Source organism: Protopterus annectens, chromosome 13.part0 (assembly GCF_019279795.1).
Source record: "Protopterus annectens isolate FY-2018-M chromosome 13.part0, PAN1.0, whole genome shotgun sequence".
NCBI lineage: Eukaryota > Metazoa > Chordata > Ceratodontiformes > Protopteridae > Protopterus > Protopterus annectens.
This window is the reverse complement of record NC_056747.1, coordinates 618,896,218-618,916,878: the sequence shown is the minus strand read 5'-3', so window position 1 is coordinate 618,916,878 and position 20,661 is coordinate 618,896,218. Positions and strand designations below refer to the sequence as shown.

General features: G+C 40.2%; 1 protein-coding gene across 1 annotated transcript in view; it reads left to right on the top strand.

Moving 5' to 3' along the window:
- The window catches only part of LOC122787525 (pinopsin-like), a 150,353-nt gene extending 131,577 nt beyond the window's left edge, over nt 1–18,776 (top strand). Inside the window, exon 5 of the mRNA XM_044054284.1 lies at nt 18,566–18,776. Within this exon, the coding sequence (XP_043910219.1) occupies nt 18,566–18,709 (144 nt within the window). The 3' untranslated portion in view covers nt 18,710–18,776. The remainder of the gene's footprint in view (nt 1–18,565) is intronic.
- Nucleotides 18,777–20,661: the final 1,885 nt, after the last annotated feature.

The following is a 20,661-nucleotide window of genomic DNA, read 5'->3' as shown; positions in this document are numbered from 1 at the left end:
CATGTGGCACATGCAGAAACTGTTATACAGACCTGTTACTTGTGTTCAGCTGTACCTAGGATATGACACAGTCAATGTGTCACCACAGTGCCATACCCCTTGTAGGAAACAACAGCAGACCAACGTCCTGCTGACACATGGATACCTACAACACAAATGGAATGCATTATGGAGACCACAATCACTCAGTGTTAATAACATCTATAATGCATCATGGCTGGACAGCTACACACCCTGACATGTAAGCATTAAACATTCCAGCTGAAAGTATGTTAAACAGCATTACATTGGTACACTGTAGTATATTCACTCTGTGCATCAGAACCATATTAGCATTCTCTGCATCGATGATATGGATGACAGGAATGTGGCACAGGTATCATCATATGCACAGGGTGTGTTGTGGGTTTGCCAGAGACCTAGGCTGAGCCATTTGGTTGACATCATGTGTGTGTGTCAGGGAATTTCATTATCAATTGGGCTGTGCAGATGTGGTGTGTGTAGGTATGGAGGTGCCCTAGCTGTGTTGGTGATGTGTGTGTGTGTGTGTGTGTGTGCGTGTGCGTGTGCATGTGCGTGTGTGTGTGTGTGTATACACATAGTTTTGCCATGTGGCTGCCCTATACAGGGGTTTGTTGGACAGCTGCAAGCCATACATGGCAGGTTGTACAGTTCACCGTGTCCAGCCACGGTCACGAGAACTGTGCCTACCAGGGGTTCCACGGGCGCTACCAGGTACAAGCCCAGATATGGTACTCCTCCCTGATGATGACAAATGTCCGCTAGATCCAGGTCCCTGTTGGGACCGTCCAGGACCATGTGCACATGACCTGCTGTGTTGTGGAGTGGACAGAACCCTCCCTGCAGTGCTGCTGCTGGTACTGCCACAATGGGAGAGGCTGTGACTTGTTGCACATCCATGTAGACCTCCACCTGTTGGTGTTGCTGATCTAGATCCATGTGGCTATCAACCTACTCCCACCATATGCTCTAAAAAAGACATTGCACGGTTGAGGATTCACACCATCTCACCTAATCATCTATCCAGAACCTCTGCAAAATAACGTTGGGCACCTGTAAGGTAATGGGTGTTGTCAAGTACAGCAGAATGAGAAGCCCTCTGGAGCCTCAGACTCTGGTGTAATGTTCCATACATGCCTGTGCCTCCATGACAGACCAAATAAATGCATCTGGTGACACCTGCTGTGGCACTTCTGCCAGGGACATGATGGCCAGCAGCCCTCCTACGAGCACCTCTGTTCATCTGCCTGTGTGGTACCTCGCCAGTCATCCACCAATGGCTGCTGTGTACAGACACATTTGCCATAGTCACCACACTGTCCTGTCCCATGCCACCACCTGCCAACTGTCCCTCATCTATGGCCATATGACGGGGTATGTATAGGCATTGTGACTGTATACAGGGATGGGGTGGATAAAAGTGGGATGTCAATCGATGGCACAGCTTTAGCCCCTGACAACCCTGCCTGTGCCTCACCATACCTAGCATCATTGTCAGAGTCTGTATGGAAACTAACATCAATTCGCCTGCAGGAGGGACCCTGACCCACCTCGCCACCTGTGAGGGAAAACAAAAAACGTAATTTAAGACCTGTACATCATTGCTTACCTCTGCACACACACACAGTCACACACACACACACACACACACACACACACACACACACACCTCATTATTCAACAGTCAACCTGCCTGACATATAGCACTCAACAGCATGCACTACAGCTATACTCAGTCCTTGTTACCAGCATTATTCATCTCTGTGATGCATGAGTTGTGTTAGTAGGTGATGCCCCTTCCCCTGGAACACACTTCACCCATGAACACAGTATTGCTGTGCACCTATTCAGCACTTTGGTATGTACTGTGCACCATACCTCACGAGTGTACACACCATTCCTGAATGTGTAAATGCCTGGCAGTTATGTTTGCTCTGTTGCTCACAGCCCCTATGTGTTTGTCAGAGATATATCTGGGATGATATGAGGACAGATGTCAATAGTGAATGCCTGACCTCTGATTTGCAGATCTCATCATCAGTAGTGCATGTATGAGCAATAAAATCTAATTACAGTGACAACCTTCAAGGCTTACTATGGCTATCAGGAGTGTACACACCCTTATTGACATGCCAGTCTCTTCTGTGATATGCAATGGGGCCACAATACTGCATATGTTAACATTACACACACCTGATATGTGACATATGACCTGTGCAATCAAATGCAGTATTAAACAAATGTATTAGTTGTGCAGATGCTGATTGAGATGCATACAGTATGTGGGCTGCATAGTGTGCACATCCTTAACATGATGGTTTGTTGCAGCACCTGTTAAGTGAACTACAGCAGTCACTATTCCTGGAAGGGGTATACTAACATGGTCCATCTTTACTTGCCTTTATTTGGTCACTCTGCCCTACAAATGTCCCCCAACTCTGCTGGATTGCAAGTTCGGCTCATGTGCACAGCTCTTGGAGGTCACACAGTGCCGTCACTATTGCTGTGGAGTCAGGGTTATGTCTGGCACAATTCATGATCTTGACTGTGTTCAGATATAGCCATTCTTAGCAAGCTTTGGAAGTATGCTTCAGTTCACTGTTGTGTTTCAGGATGACACCCCTCCCCATCCTCAGCCTTATTGCAGATGCTTGACAACTATGGGCCACACATGAGTGTCATTTTGCAGGGTTCCAAATTCAGAATGCCATGTCTACCGGCCTAGTTCCTGCTAATGAACAGCAAACCTAAAGGTGTACACTGGCACCAGCAAGGTACAAATGGGGGTGGTGGGCCTGAGGTGGAGTGAGGTGTTGCTTGTGCATCACATGTATATTTATTAATACTGTCTGTAGGTTTCAGCCTTGGTCTCAGTACACCATTACACATTGCAACACTTGCCTTTGGGAGACTTGATGTTATGCATATGCTACCTGTAGAGAGCCCTGGATGATGCTTCCTGTGGAACAACTCTTCCATCTGATTACCCTAATCCATAGGCCACACTTATGTAGAGTCCAGGCAATTGTTGACAAAGGTACTGCACAGACAGTACTTGCCAGACATTCCTGCAAGTCCCTCTGTGTTGCTGCATGTTTCTGGGCAGCCTCCATGACCAGTTTGCAACATGTGTTGTCATCTGTCTTGGATGGGCATCTGTTTATTTTCATTAATGTTGTCCCATACTTCATAGTCACATACATGACTGTACTGTTTGCCATGGTATATGCAACGTTGAGGTAAGGCTACATCTCCCACTCCTGAGTACTACCTTCTGGATATGGGATCCATTCCATGGTTTGTAAGATGTGTGCAAGCCACGGCTTCCTCTGTTGCAGGTGAGTGGGCAAATGTCATGGACATACTTCTTGGACAGCAGACCGTTACTTGGTTTGACATTGAGGCCCTGTACTTGATGGAAGGTGCATACTCAAGAAGAGTGAATGCTGTCAGTACCTCAAAAGCTGCTTCCACAATATATCTGGAGTGAGTGCACACATATGCTTCCAGTGTTTGTTAAGGTATGTATTCCCCATATTTGTTGTCCTAACATGGGATTCCATATTACACATTCATTGCTCATGTAAGGATCACATTACAGGTTGTAAAAGGTGTGGGATGTGGTATTGTGATATGCCGTTGTGTAGAACTGTAACAATTGCCATTGTAATAGTGGTGTATACACTGTTGTAGCCACTATATAAGGGTAATGTTTCAGACACGTCCCTACTGTAGGCCATTTGTCCCACTATTATGTTCATATCTATCCACATATCTTGCACTGACAGGTTGTTAGGTATACTGCAGGACTGTTACATACCCTTCAGATATGCCACCATGGTGATCACTGTGATGCAGTGCAGTTAACAGCAACTATATGTGAACATGTACAGCATGTATTATGAGTAGGTGTGTTAAATGTGTGCATGGCAAATACCATGGCCATAACATGGCCGGTGTATTGGCAAACCTGAACAAAACAACTCCATACTCACCAGCTACAGGCTGCTGCCCTAGTTGTATACTAGAGGAACCTACATAGTTGTGTGAGAGATGTAATGTCAGTAGCCACATCTGTGGCATTGGTACAGGGTGGAAGCATTTCAGTACATCAACAGTACAAACCCATAATACTAGAGATTATGCACATATGTTCATTACTACACTACAGCAACAGACTATCTTATCTGACATATGCATGTGTGTGTTTATGTACACATACGTGTCTCTCCTTCTCTCTCTCTCTCTGTATGTATTTATATATATATATATATATATATATATATATATATATATATATATATATATATACATATATATTATATATGGAGTGCATTCAGACATTGGATCCACACTCTGAACCTTCCTCCACAGCTGAACTGTTATGCCTTGCTACAAATCAGAGCATCACATGTGGACACAGTCTAACATTAGGGTGGATATATAGGGCAGATCAAAGATATGCCTATTAAAAACCTATGAAGTTTGTGCATGACACATTTCACATTACCATGACTGTTCTGAAGGTGGTGGGGTCTGAAACTCATGTGTCTATCATGACTTCATTACTTCCACCTTCAGCTATTTGCCAGACTAATATAGATGTTTGGAGGAACAGAACAAACACTATGATGGCTTAAATCTTGACATTCTGTGCAGATCTGCACAGTTGACAGGTATGGCCCACTACCCACAGGGCCAGATGCTATGTCCATAGCAGTTGTTCAGCAGGACATCATAACAGCAAGTCTTGATAGCACATATAAATCTTTCAACATCATCTATCCAATTATTACATACCAAGTACTACATTCAATTACATGCTGACATGTTTCACATACCTGTTTTATTATTGTGCTCTCTTCTGTGTACCACTTAGATGTCTTCCTTGTTTGGTTCATTTGTTTTTTAGTATTATTTTTGTTTTAGCTTTTTTTTTATTTCTCTCTCTCTCCATTATAGGAATCGAGTTGGTTTGAATAGGTTGCAGTATGGTTTTTGTAGGTGATGCTCATGATCACGTGATGGCCTCTGCACCAGTTGGTGTTCCCCACTTGCTAACTGCATGCAGCTAGCTGTGCAGTACTTCCAATAGCCAATGTCATAGCAACCCACTACTATAAATGACTTCATCATGTGGGCATTGTCCCTTTACCTTTCCTGTATGTAAGACATCCTTCCTGTGTATGGGCAGCAGTGTTACAGACAGCAGGCAGCAATACCTCTTACAACAGGACTTGTGGACACAGGCCAACTACATGTTTGTATAATGTTCCAGACCTAGGGACAGTGCGTGAGTATTGCTGTTATATGCATTGAATACTGCTAGTTTTATAGAGTTTGTGTGCACATGCTAGTTTTGCATGGAATGCAGTCTGTCTGCATAGTTCTCAACTGTGGGCCTATCCAAATGATGGCCAGAGGATTGGCTGTTATGTTTTGTTTGTTCACCACACAGTTGTTGTCCCTGACATATCAGTGCCATTCTCTCAATTGATTGCTATCAGTACATGGCAACATCCATTTGTGTTTCTGACTTCATATTCCTGAGTAAGGGTATGTTGCAACCAATCCCGTAATACCATCAACCTTCACAGTATATAACAGCAATATTTCAAATATGGCCCTGTGTTTCAGCCTCTGTCCTCCACCTATATACCAGACTTTGTCCATATGTGATGCAGTAAGAGGTTGTTAGGTAATGGCCTGCCATTATTTAGTGCTGGTATCCCTGCTATTATTCCAGTGATGTTGTGGACTCCCACGCAAATTGTGTGGTAGGGTCTATATATATATATATATATATATATATATATATATATATATATGAGGGCTACAGATGGACAAAACATGTGGGACCCTGTACAGTCCAGAGGTCTATATGGAGAACACTGTTATATGCCCTTGTAAGACATTGTATGGGGGAGGGGTATAAAATGTCATATTGAATCATGCATTTCACCATGGGAACAGTGGTGGGCTAGAGCTTACTGTCTTACACATAGTTCTTTTTGTCTGTGTGATAGTGACGTTTTAAGTTAAGCATTGTTATGTAACAGATACATTTACATTGTGACAACTAATACTTTTCCCCCTAGGGGTTGAGTACAGAGTGTAATTGGAGGCTGCTGAACTACATCTGTAATTAAGTGTTGATTGATTCTTATTTTCAAGGCAAATGTGTTTTTTTTACTGTTGTACTACTTGAAGGCTTTAGCCTAGACAGCAAAGTATGTTATGTTTTGCAAATTACTGTATCATATGTTTTGTTTGAGAGTTGCATTAATCAGTTATTATGTGTTTCAAACACCTAACTGCTATAAGAAATGGCATGCACAACTGAAATAGTACACAAATAAACATTTCTAGTATGCAAACTTGTGTGTGATGTCCTGTCCTTTGCATTGTGTGTGGGGATATGTTTCATGCAATAATTCTCATTTGTAGGAAAGAATCAGACACTGGCCATTTGAAAAGGTGGCAACTGTAGCAATAATGGCTGTTTGATATGCAGTGCACCCTCTATATATACTCTTTATTTTTATATATCTATATGTATGTATGTGTGTGTGTGTGTGTGTGTGTGTATATATATATATATATATATATATATATATATATATATATATATATATATATATATATATATATATATGGGTCTACCTGAGATGGTCGACAAGCCATTTGATCGACTTTCATTCGGTCAACAATTCATTTGGTCGACAGGCAGATTTGCCCCCTCCCCAATGTTGTGCGACCCTGGAGTTGATATATATAGTTAGGGGAGTGTGGGGGGCTTCGCCCCCCACATAAAACTGCTTGTCGACCAAATGAATTGTCGACCAAATGAAAGTCAATCAAATAGCTTGACGACCATGTGAAGTAGACCCATTTATGTATATGTATATATGTGTGTGCGCATAGGTATCATTGGAATGTTTACTACTTCCACATTGTACATTCCCAATGGTAGACTGACTGCTCTGCATGATATGTTACAAAAATCATCTTGACATCTTACAGCTGAGATGACTTACTGTTAACTTGTTGTGGCTATGTTGTACAGGGTTCTGTGTTCAAGACTTGCAAGTACTGGTTATTGTGTTGCAAGACAGATCAGTTCAGCTGTGGAGGAAGGGATAATGGCAACAATTACAAGAGATTCCTATTTTGGGCCCCTTCACCCCCATTAACAGTGCCTTTGGTCAGATGTTTTGCAGTGAGAGGTTCAGTGTGTGGAGCCAATGTGCGAATGCAATATATATATATATATATATATATATATATATATATATATATATATATATATATATATATATATATGGATTCCATACATTTGGTCGAATTACACTTAGTCAAAAATGATACCAGGCATTGCACTTCACTGAAATCTCACTTGACTGAAAGCTCATTTGGTCAAAGTTCATTTGGTCGAAAATGGTATATAGCCCCTGCCCCACTGCAGTGCAACCCTGGAGTGAGAATATTAAATAATGGGGGGTGTGGGGTGTTGGGGGCGTAGCCCTCCACATAATTTTAATGTATTCACTATTATAAGAAGGTATATCCATTAGAAATGCATTGATATATATATATCTTTAGTAAAAACTATTGGCATAATGTGGGGGGGGGGCTGTGTCCCCCACACACACCCTTATTTAATATTCTCATTCCAGGGTTGCACTGCAGTGGGGCAGGGGCTATATTCCATTTTCAACCAAATGAACTTCGACCAAGTGAGCTTTCAGTCAAGTGAGCTTTCAGTGAAGTGAAATGTCTGGAATCATTTTTGACTAAGTGTATTTCGACCAAATGTATGGAATCCATATGTATATATCTATCTATATATATATATATATATATATATATATATATATATATATATATATATATAGATATAGATATAGATATATATATATATATATATAGATATGTATGTCTATATCTATCTATCTATCTATATATATATATATATATATATGGGTCTACTTAATTTGCCCTAACTTCCGATTGACCGACACCCATTTGCCAGACACCAAATGACCGAAATTTCATTTGACCGACACTTCATTTGACCGACAAGTATTATTGGCAAGTAAATGGGATATGCCCCCTTCCCCACTGTAGTGCGACCCTGGAGTTAGAATATATAGTTAGGGGGGGTGTGGGGGTACTTAATTTAATATTATATTGTTTAGTTTTGCTTTAATATTGCTTAGTATAACAAAAGTAAGTGGGGGGCATCTTCCCTTTCCGCACTGTATGGAGATCTCCATTCAGTCAAATTGGACTTTTATAAGTTCGAACATATGGTCTCGGCCATATGTGGTTCAAACTTATAAAAGTAAAAGTTCGATCAACTGAAGTAGACCCATATATATATATATATATATATATATATATATATATATATATATATATATATATATATATATATATATATATATATATATATATATATATATATATATATATATATATATATATATATATATATATATATATATATATATATATATATATATATATATATATATATATATATATATATATATATATATATATGTATATATATATATATATATATATATATATATATATATATATATATATATATATATATGGATCTACTTTACATGGTCTACCTTTCACAAAGCCGACTTTCCTATGGCCGAGACCATATGATCGACTTTTGGAAAGCCGACCATGTAAACACAAAAAACACGATGACCGCTTACCTAAAAACTGTTAGCAGGGGGGCTAAGCCCCCCTGCACCCCCCATGGGGGCTCCACCCCCATAACTTAAATATACCAACTCTGAGATCGCACTACAGTGCAGAAGATGGGATTTTTCCCATTCCACACTGTTCAGAGATAGCAGTTCCCCATGGACATACATACATAAATACATTTTCCCTACTGTTGTATGACTGTGCTGCGTGATATGTTTGAGAAAACATCACACTTATGTACAGTTCAAATGGCTTAGTGGTAAATCACTGTGGCTATGGTGTGCAGGGGCCTGGGTTTGAGACTTGCAAGGGCTGTTGGCTACAGAGTAATTAAAGGCACTTTTAAACAGTTGTAAGCAGGTTTGTGTGGGTTTGTGTGGCAGTAAGTAATGCTAACTTCTAGTTAAATAAGCTTACAGACAGCCTGAGAGTGCTTAATCTATGTAGCCATTACTTGCCGCCATGCAAACAGGCATAAACCAGCTTAAAAGTGCTTACCCCCACACTAATTTCTTTAAAAGAAAAGAAAAAAAATAGGTGATAGGAAAGTGGTGAAACAGGGGGCACACAGAGGGAAAAACAATAGGGAAAATAGCTAGGGATATGCAAGACGGGTGTAGGGAAGGTCCATAGCTGTCCATTTCTTCTACAGCAACAGCTGTGCATATATGCTAAATTTGGAGGTAGATTTGGACACTCAAATCACTGAGAGATCAGTGAGGACAACAATAATGTGTTGTGAAGCCAATTAGACCAGATTACGTGTCCAATGGACATGTGTGCAAAATGGACAGCTATGGGTGGGGCAACATTTTTTTGGGGGACCAGATTGCCCTTTTTTTTTAAGGTGAGATTGGGATGTTGGGAAAGAATAGTAAGTATATTTGGGGAGGTAGGTTGTGTAGGAAGACAGACAAGACAGCATACAGGGGGAGTATATGACACATGTGAGGGTAAACACCTTGGATGGGGAGGGGTGTTTGGAAAACAGAAGTCCATGAGCCCCCAAATGGAAACAGTGGGACTGAGGTCCTCACCCATGGGCAGTCACCACTGCACCTTCATGGCCCCAAAGGTGGCTGTGCTGGGGGGTGAGCAGAAGGGGCAGGCTGACCCTCTAAATGCACCACATGGCCTTCAAGCTGGCATAGCAGAACTCCCAACTCCCTTCAGAGCTCGCTATGCACCAATCCCCGGACCTGATTTTGGGTGACAGGATCCTGTCCACTCCTGCTCCCATGGGGGGACAAGCCCCATCCCCTGAGGCAGCTCAACCTGAAAATGGTGCAGGACCAGCGGATGAGGAGGTCCCTGAGTGGGTCCCAGATGTGTTGGGGCCCAGTGCCATGGCCAGATATGGTGGGAGAGGTGGGTCTGCTGGAAACGGCCTTCCCAAACATGCTATAGTGTTGCAGTTTTAAAACATATGTGGGTTAGTAATAGTCAACACAATACACAATTAGTTATAACAGCATGCATAGATATTCCCATTAACCTAAAACAACAGATTTGGAACAGTTACATAGCAAACAGAACACATGCATATATGAAACCACAATGGCCATTACAATGGCATGCAGGTTACATTGATAGAAACAGGCCACCAATGATAGTATTTCAACATGGAACATTAATAGAAACACATTTCAATATTTATTGAACAATAGGACATATGCCCCAACAGTAGGTTTGGTGTAAACATACCCATTGATTTGTGTATTTAGATTATTGTTGCAGATATGGTGGGGGGGGAGATGCCAATTAACAACGTATATTTCCTTGTAGTATTCACTACTCTAATGATCACTGCTCTAATCATTAAGGTACAGGTATTATTACAATACCCTATGGCCTTGGTTTCGGCAGTGGTATGTTTGTACACAGTGTATACTTCAACTGTCTTATAGCTAAATTCTACATCTCTTACCTGGTAGACCTGTGGAGGGAATGTTTGTTAGCACTACCTAACTGTCTCTACACATATTCCCAGATTCTGAGTTAATATTATGCATATACCGCTCAATCTCTTGATGCACTTTCTCTGGACAAAGCTTTACAACATGGGGGTACAAATACGGAGATATTTTGAATATTGCTCTCATAAACTTGGAGAGTTGGTAGAGTGACAGGATTTGTTTTAATACACATATTCTGAAGGTTTTGAGGTCTGAAAATCAAATGTATGTCATCATTTAGTGACTACAATTATGTGATCATCCCACAGATTTGCCAGGGGGACAGAGGAACAGGCAGAAAATATGAGCCAATTATCTGGACATTCTGAAAAAAATCTGTACAGTTGAGAGGTATGATTATGCATAAGCTTACTACCACTCCCAGGATCTGAACCATGGTTGTGTCTGCTAAAAATACACCAATTTTAAGTTTCAGCAGAGTGTGCTATCTGGATATTGCTGTCTATCTCTTCAGTGTTTTCTGTCTAAGTCTCTCTTGGTTGTACAATCTGATCTTGTACTTACAACAGTCTTATACAGACATTCCTAGACATTTCTTTTATGTAGCACAGTGTAAGTAACAGTAGTTAATACAACATTACTATTCAGAGAATGCAATAATAAATGCCATACAATACCAGAGTACACACAACCAGTACAGGATTTAGAGCTTTATTGCCAGGCAGTTACAGTTTTATTTAAATATGACCTATATGGGACTATTACTGTCATATTGTCTGGTTTATTCAGTATAACCCATACACAATTTTATACTGCCAGGTGACTTTCTACTACTTTATATTTATTTGGTATGACTACTACAAGCAGGATTGTTATTCACCAGCCTCGAGATGCAGCCTTTGCAGCCTACTAGCATGGGCTTCCTGATTCACAGCCCGCTTAGCTGCAGCTGTAAGGGAAATAGAGAAATATTTAGGCATACCTATCCATCATATACACAGGCTGGACATTAGTAAACAGTTATTAGTATGACTACTTGAACACTGCTGGGACATCATTCCTCTGCCTTGCTTTTTGGACCCACTCATCCAAGAGCTCCCTCTTTCTCCGCTTCAAGTCAGCATAGTGGTGCCGGACCTGCTCACCAGTCTGAGGGATACCAGTGGCACTGGTGAGATCACAGGTGAGATGGTCCCAGGCTTCCACTTTATATTGGGAGCCTTGGTACTGGCCCTACAGCAGTCTCTCATTATGGTTATGTACCTGGAGTCCTACTATGACCGTGGACTCCTGTATGCCCCAGCGCTGCGCACAGAAGGGCATGCCCTCACCAACTCCTGCCATACTGCCTACAGTGGGAAGTTGCAACCAGTTATGATCTGTATTCCTGCCTGTGGGGTTTAAATATGGCCGATTTCCCACCCTTTGCTGTGATTGGATGGTTTTGAATATGCTGAACTAAGCTAATCTATGGGCAAACCTGCTTAGCTAAGGTTGGCAGTGCCTAAAGTGACAGATTTAGCACTGCTTACCGATGGGCAAATCCACTTAGCTGGGCTACTCATTGCTTAGCAGTCATATTTACACAATGCTTACACCTGGTAAGCATTGCTTATTTTTCATTTTATAGACTATCTGCTGTATGGCATTGAGTCATCATTCATTACATATTATAAATTTGTTTACTGTCCCTGACATCCCCCAATGTGCTTTCATTACATTTATTCATGTGTGAATATACTGTATGGGGCACATGTATGTATATGGGAGTTTCACAACTTTATTAAACTGACACCTCACATCTGGACCTAATGCAGCACTCTGATTAAGAAATGTATGTTATTTAGTAGCTAATAATAAAAAAAAATGTTTATGTACTGCTTTCACATGTAAAATGCAAATTGGTTACAGTGGGGATCGAACCAGGAATGGCTGCTTGCAAAGCATACACTCTAACCACTACACTATTGCAGTACTGCTTATATTGGAGGTCTTTTGCTATTTAACTTGTGCTGTTTAAGCTGGACTAAGAGTAGCTAAGCAACTGCCACACCCGTGCAGCTACGCTTAAACTTTATTACATTTATAAAAAAAAATGTTTGTTGTGTTATTTTATTTGTACCCTTCAGAATATCCCTGCTAATGCTGAACCTGTTATCCTATCAACTTTCTGCTTTGTGGGACAATTGTCCCTTTTGGCTTTGTCCACATTCCTTACTCTGATAGGTTGGGAGGTGTGCGCTATGTGCTCACGCTACCTGTGCTATCCTAACAACTTTTAGCTTGGTAGGGATGATTCTCCCTTATGGCTTTGATCAAATTTGTTATCCTGATGGGTTGAGGGTGTTACAAGAATTCTCGCTCATTTTAAATTGCTGAAAGGCAATTCTGAAGTGCAGGGGGGCATGTGCATTGTGAGAGCTCTGCTCTCAGACACACCCCCTGCGCTTGTACACGGAACCATGTCCATTTTAAATCATGGCAGCATGCCTTCATAAATATGCATGGCGCGCTGCCGTGCTGAACAGGAATGGTCCCTGCCATGCAGGAATAACTTATTCCTGCATGGCTGCTTGCTGAATCCCAGGGCACATCTTTGCAAAGCAGCAAATGAGATCTGAGGAGAGTAGGAGAGATGCATTATGGGTAGGGCAGGGAGCTTTAGAACTTTTTGGTTGACACAAGCTTTTGCAGTGACCAAGTCGGATTCAAGGGATCGGATCCGAACCCATATGTTGAGGATAAAAAGAAAATTGACAACATCAGATCATCTCGTTTCAATTGCACAAGGCAGGTTTACTTCAAAACATATGTGAAATTATCTGACTGAAGAAATACATTTCACTAAATGTTTTTGCTTAGACATACAATTAGCAGTTAGAGAAGATTTTGACAAAGTTGCCTCTCAAGGCCTCTGGTAACAAGTCCTCCTTCCTTCCTTAGTAGCTTCTATGGAACTGTTCTAAATAAGGAAATGCAAAAGACAAGAACAACTGGAATCCAAAAACGTACCACGGAGCCCTTGTACCAGCAACAACAAGTAGGTAGTCTTAACGAATTTATTTATCACAAACGTTTTCGCCGCACAAAGGTGCAGCTTCCTCAGAGAAAACAAATTAACAATGAGGTAAAAGTGCACGCCCCTTTTATACAAAGCAAAAGGGAAATGACAACATGATAAGGTGAAACTCATTGTAGTAATTGGTAAACAAGTAGAAGCCTTCACAAGAACAACTTGTTCCTCAAAGAGAAAATGCAAACATTAATTCATGTTAGTAATAAGCATTTAAAAGTGTGGAATGTTACCAAAGAAATAAACATAAAATTTAAAATGACATATTTAAAATTCTTAAAATATGTGAAAGAAATCATAACGTTAAAGTAAAAATTCAACATAAAAGTCATTCAAATAGCAACTCATAAAAAGTAAGTATAATATGCAGTAATGGATTAAATCTTAGTAAAAAAGTAATGGTAATCCATTATAAGTATGAACCATAATGAGCAACTGTGTACTTTAAAGATATTATTGTATAAACAACAATAATAACTAAAATCTAGGCAATATTTAACATGAGAGGTGCTACAACAAAGGCACGTCACATGAAGTCAGAAACAAAAAATTTTTTATATTTTAAAAAAAAGTCTTTATGTATGCATAAGAAAGTAAGGAATATCTACAAAGGGGGGTACTACCTTAAATAGCTCCTCAATTTGAGTACTGCTGAGATGTTACAGTTTTCGTTTAAACCGGTAGCAAAATGCGTCTAAACGCAGTTGCCATTCCAGTTCACGACTTCTAAGAGTAGAGTTATTGGGCCTTCCCGGATGTTATTGGTCACTTGATCTATGGCCATAAACGAGAAAGAGTGCCCAGGGTGGTTGGCAATGTGTTTAGCCAAAGCGTTAACGTCAGAGTTTTTCTTAATTGCATACATATGCTCATAGACACGGTCCCTAAGTCTGCGATCAGTCTTTCCCAGATAAAATGAGGGACAGCAATCACAAAGAGCCAGGTATACAACTGATCTACTTTCACAGTTGAGTGGAGCTTGGATTAAAACTTCCTGTCCCTTATAGTGTAGGTCTGCCCTACCTTCATTTTGTAACACCAGTTGCAAAACCACATGGGTACATCCCTGTGCGCCTGTTAAAGGTTTTTAGTTAGGTCCCTCTGTAGAAGTTCCTTAAGATTGTTGTTCCTCTTGAAGACAAAATTAGGACAGGGGCCTAATTTCTCAGAGAGGCCAGGACTCCCCAAGATAAATTGCCAGTTTTTCTTAATCAATGCAGTGGTAGTCTGAGTGTTAAGACTAAATGTGTGGACGTAACTAATGGCAAAATCGCGTACATGGTTGGTCAGAGAGATGTCATTAGGAGAGGGGGAACACTCAATAGGTGACAGTAGTGTGTTGTTAGAACTAAGGTCAAGTAGTACATGGCTTTGCAAGATAGGTTTATAAACCCCGTTTATCCTTTTGGCTGTAACTTCAAGCCTAATTTCATCAATGAGATTCCTCGGGTAACCCCTATTAAGGAACATGTTACACAAAAGTGTGCATTCGTTAAGGTGTCAAAATCACTACACATTCTAACAGCCCTAACCATTTGGCCCTTCACAATAGATTTCTTTTGTTTGAAGGGATGGTGGCTTGTGAAGTGCAAGAACGAATTACAGTAAGTTGGCTTTCTGTAAACACAAGATGTGTAGGTGTTCCCTTCCTTTCTCAACTTTACATCGAGGTAATCGATTTCTACAGGTGAAAAATTAGAAGTGAATTTCAAGAAGTCAGTAGTACCATTTAGAAACTGTAAGAAGTCTACGGCTTCTGTGTCATTACCATGGAAGAGGATGAAAATATCATCCAGGTAACGTGTGTAAAATTTCACTGTCTGCATCCTTTCACTGGAAAAAAGGAAGTTCTTTTCCCAAAAACCCATAAAGAAGTTGGCGACTGAGGCCCCACAAGGCGAGCCCATCGCCACGCCTTTTTTCTGTAAAAAGTAATCCTTATCAAAAAGGAAGTAATTACATGAAAGGACTATGTCCAAGACTTCTGTAACCAAGTCAATTTCAGTCTGTGGTGCTCCACAGTCTAAAAGCAGGAGAGAAATCCATTCCACAGCTTCTTGGTGTGGAATGGAGGTGTATAAGTCAACAACGTCGATGGTGAGAAAATTATTCCCCATCATCGAACGGAATGTTGTTGAAGTTGTCTAAAAAAGACCAGGAGTCTTTACATACACCCGAAGGTCCTTCAGGTATTTAGACAGGATAGTGTCTACCAATCTGGCGCTGGGATATGTCATAGATGATCTACCATCAACCAGCGCATGGGGATTATTGACATCCTTATGGACCTTGGGGATGCCAAACATGACTGGAATTTTGGCATAGAGATGTCGATGTAATTGTAAGTTTCTATGTCAATCTTACCCTGCAAGAACAAGTCACGGAAGACGCCCCTCATCATACTATGGGTACGGTGTATTTCATTGAGAGAAGCAGGGGAATAGGCAGGTGTGTTAAGGACATCGAGCATTTTGCGTTATACAGGGAATTGTCCATAATTACAAGTCCACCCCCTTTATCAGGTTTGACTACTCGAACTGGGTAATGGCATAATTCATCTAAGAGGGAGACTTGTTCTTTAGTAATGTTATACCGAGGAGTTTCGGTATAACTATTACATGCCTTAAAGGAATGTCTGATGTCTGCTTCACAGATCCTTTCAAAAAGCTGGAGAGAAGGGTGGATGGGGGGGTTATACACACTCGGTAGTTTGAGAGAATCATGTGGCAAGGCAACTTCATTGCTAAACAGTAACTTGAAATTTAACTTTCGGACAAAGCATTTTAGTTCAATAAGTTCCTTGGATATGTCACCCATTTTACTAGGGACAAATGTGTAACCAAGGGAAAGTAACTCAACTAATTCCTCCCTTAGTTCCAAGTCTGTGAAATTGTAAATAGTGAAGTCCCCTTTACGGTTAAGTATAATTCTTGGACCTTGATGTAGGAAACAAGGGTTAAGGTCAGCAGTCGTGGTGAAGGAGGAAGAGACACCTGCTGTGTAAGAGAAATGAGAGTCCGAACAGTCAAGAACTGAGAGACCAGTGACAGTTTCTTCCGCTTCTATCTCTTGTTGTGAAACTGTCGGTGGTTGCGTTGCCTAAAAACTGTTGTTGTTTTTGTTAGTATTGGTCCTATTTGTGTTGGTGTTATTATTGCCTTGATTACCCTTCTTAAACCCTTTAATCCTGTCACTGCGTCTAGGGCCTACCTCGTCCACTCCTACCTCATCTTCGTGAAAGTGAGGGCTGGCGAGACAGGGTGGGGTGCAGGGTTAGGATGTTCCTGGTGGGTACTAGTAGTAGTGTTGTGAGATTCAGAAGCCTGTAATTTAGGATATGCAACGTTATCCTGATAAGCCAATCTGTCTCTGACTAATTTTTTATTTTTGTTAAGCTTTAGTTTGACAAGAAGCGTGTTAATACTAGAAAGGGTACGGTCATAGTCGAACCTGTACCTTACAAAATTCAAGTCTGCTTTAATCTCCTTGTCTAAAACATCAATCTCCTTCAGGAGAACACAAACATGTTGGTTATAATGTTTCACAATAAGCTGTAACAGATCTAAACCTTGCTGTTGAAATAAGTCTTTTAAGTCACAAAGGAAATTGTTGTTGTTGATTAAGCCTGAAGGAGAAAAAGTACTACGTAGACCTTTTGGAACAAGTTTCTCATGAATGCACTGGTTAAAGTAACCAATCTCAAGCTGTAACTTTTTAAGTTTGAGAATTTTACTGTCAAAGATCTTTAATTTATTGGACAGTGACTCATTACTTGAAATGGTATCATGCTGATCAGCTGTACTTTCCATAGGGTTAGAAAAAACAAAGTTGTCAGTATTTGTCATCCATTCAGAAAAAATGAATGGAGCATTCACATTGTCAGTCTGGCCTGATGCTTATTACTAACATGAATTAATGTTTGCATTTTCTCTTTGAGGAACAAGTTGTTCTTGTGAAGGCTTCTACTTGTTTACCAATTACTACAATGAGTTTCACCTTATCATGTTGTCATTTCCCTTTTGCTTTGTATAAAAGGGGCGTGCACTTTTACCTCATTGTTAATTTGTTTTCTCTGAGGAAGCTGCACCTTTGTGCGGCGAAAACGTTTGTGATAAATAAATTCGTTAAGACTACCTACTTGTTGTTGCTGGTACAAGGGCTCCGTGGTACGTTTCTAAATAAGGAAATACCTGGTGAATTAGACCACCACAAAGAAGATGTGTGGTTACATAGGTAACTGTTATTACTCCAGCACCAGTAGATATGTGCCCTACACTCCTTCCCCAAATATATTACGAGGAACTGGCATTTCATAGAGTATTCTGTCAATATTTGCTAGCAGGAAAGAACTGAGGAAATGTCTTATGTGTCTCTGTAAAACAATCCACATATCCACACCATATCTGAATACATGAAGATGGATCAGTCCAAAGAAATTTTTGTAGAAATTAATTTCCATATAGCACCAATTAATTGCAGAATGTTCTAAAAATTGTTAGACCAGCTGGCTAAGATGCTCTTGAACATCTGGAATTATGGTAAGTATCTATTTAATGACTTGTTTTTATTCTTACCATATTATATGTCTGTCAAAGACTTAATGTGCTTAATGTGTCTTTTTTTACAAACCCTTCTACAAAGTTAGACTGTTTTTGATGGCTTGGAAATTTTAGGCCAAGTACTTCATTCCTCATCTTATTCTACTCTATAACAAAATTTTGTTGGTGCTGGGAGTTGTCTGGGTGGAGGAATGGGGTGGCTTCATAGCCAAATCTTAGGTCATGATAATTATGTAATTGTTTTTTCTGCTTCTCTTCCTCAGTTTCGTAACTGTCTACTGACAATGATGTGCTGTGGCCGGAATCCATTTGCCACTGAAGAAGAAACATCTGCCACAACTTCATCTGGTCGTACAGACGTCACTACGGTTTCAGATGGAGGTGGAAACAAGGTCACACCAGCATAAACAAGTCTATATTACTAGTGTTAGATTATAATATGCCTCATAGCTTTACCTAATAAAGGAATTCTTCACACCCACTTCTAGTCTGACTCTAAATAACTAAATGAAGCAATAGTGACCTTTTACAGAAAGCAAGTAGAATTTTTCTAAACTGGTAAAAAGAGCCAAATGAGCACCTTAATTGCACGCAGTTTACAGTTACGTATTGTATAAAGAAGGCTGTTGTCAAATCCAAGCTTAGTACATGACTAGAGAGAGGGTTTCTCTGTCAATGCAGGAGATTCTTCCTTGAGAATATTTACAAAATAACAAATGAATAATACTGCAACCAGTTCTGCATGTTTAATCTAGGGTAAACAACAAAGACAAGATTCTCTGTCACCCCAACAAAGGCTACCCTGCTTCTAATCTGGGCATCTAACCTGCAGTGTTTTGTGAATATGTACAGGACATTAAAATTTGTCTGAGAACAAAAGCTGACAACTAGCCTAGTTAGGCTGCTCTTTAAGGATGTTTAACATACTTCACAGACTGTTTAAACAAAATGACAATGCAAGCATGACTGTAGGTTTTGATCTAGCATGTTCCAAACAAAATATCGATGCAAGCATATCTAAACAGATTTATACACCACAACAAAATGTAACTGGATAAATTATGGTTAAGCAGCATGGTGCTTTAAAGTGTGTCAAATGTAAGCAACACAAATTTGTGAGTCTAAAAAATGATTTGGCCCAAATAAGAAATGACTTGCATTTGGTAAAAGGAATACAGATTTCTGATATACAGTATATGACTACAAAAATGTTTTCCTTGAAAACTGGCATTATGAGTTTATAAAGACATTTTTTTTTTATGTAAAAATGCAGTTCACAGAAAGACTGGATAAATTCAATGAAACATTTCAGTGACTGCAAGAACAAGCTGAGTTGTATGACAAACACTCGGTTTATTGTGAAGCTCAAATTTCAGAATTTAAAAACAAGGGAGCCATGCGGGCTTATATATTAAAAAAAACCAGAAAGCATCATTCCAAATGCAAGCAAATAAGAGGTACTAAGGATGTCCTTACATTCACTGCTGCAGTATTCATAACTTATGGGATTCCCTGCTATGGAAGCCTGTCGTCCGGCCAGTCTACCAAAGCCTACTGTTGCTTTAAGGTACACTGAATGTCACCTAAATGCTCCTTGCATAGCGTAAGGCATGAAGGTGACATTCAGGCATACCTTCCTCAGAACTTGTTTGCTGCCAGTCCAAACACTGTTTTTAACCATTGGTCTGTTTGTCTCCGTCTGTTTTCTGCCATTTTCTTCTGTATATATTTATTCTGGTGATTACTCCTGTTTGCTGAAGTCCTCACCGTTGCAGATAAGTACCCAGTTGTTTTTTTTTATTTTTCTTGACTTTTTTGTGCTGTTTGGGGTATTAATGTCATCCAGGAAGAGTAAATGCCAGTGTGGGAGACAGATTCCCCATAAAGACCGCCATGATCCCTAACTCCCTTCAGCATCACAAATCTTCCTTCTCTGTCTCCTCCCTGAATAATACTACCATCTCATCTGAACCCCATACCAAACTCCAAGGTGTTATAATTGATGACCATCTCAAATTCAAGTTACACACTCAGCATTGGATTAAAAAGACCCAACAAAAACTAGGTCTGCTCTATAGACATAATAACTACCTTACAAATGCCTCCAGACTCTCCCTTGCAGAAGCCTTTCTACACCCACACTGCTTTATGCTACCCCTATTCTCACACACCTCCAATCACATGTTCTCACTAAACTAGAACTTACCTATAACAAAATAGCTTGATTTGCCTCAAACCTACCTTACCACACCCACCATTGCATCATCCTAAGAAATCTGTAGTGGCTTGAATGTAATCACCAAATCCTAATACCACAGCTTCTCTTGGCTCATTCAGCCTTACATCAACCTTCTTCCTG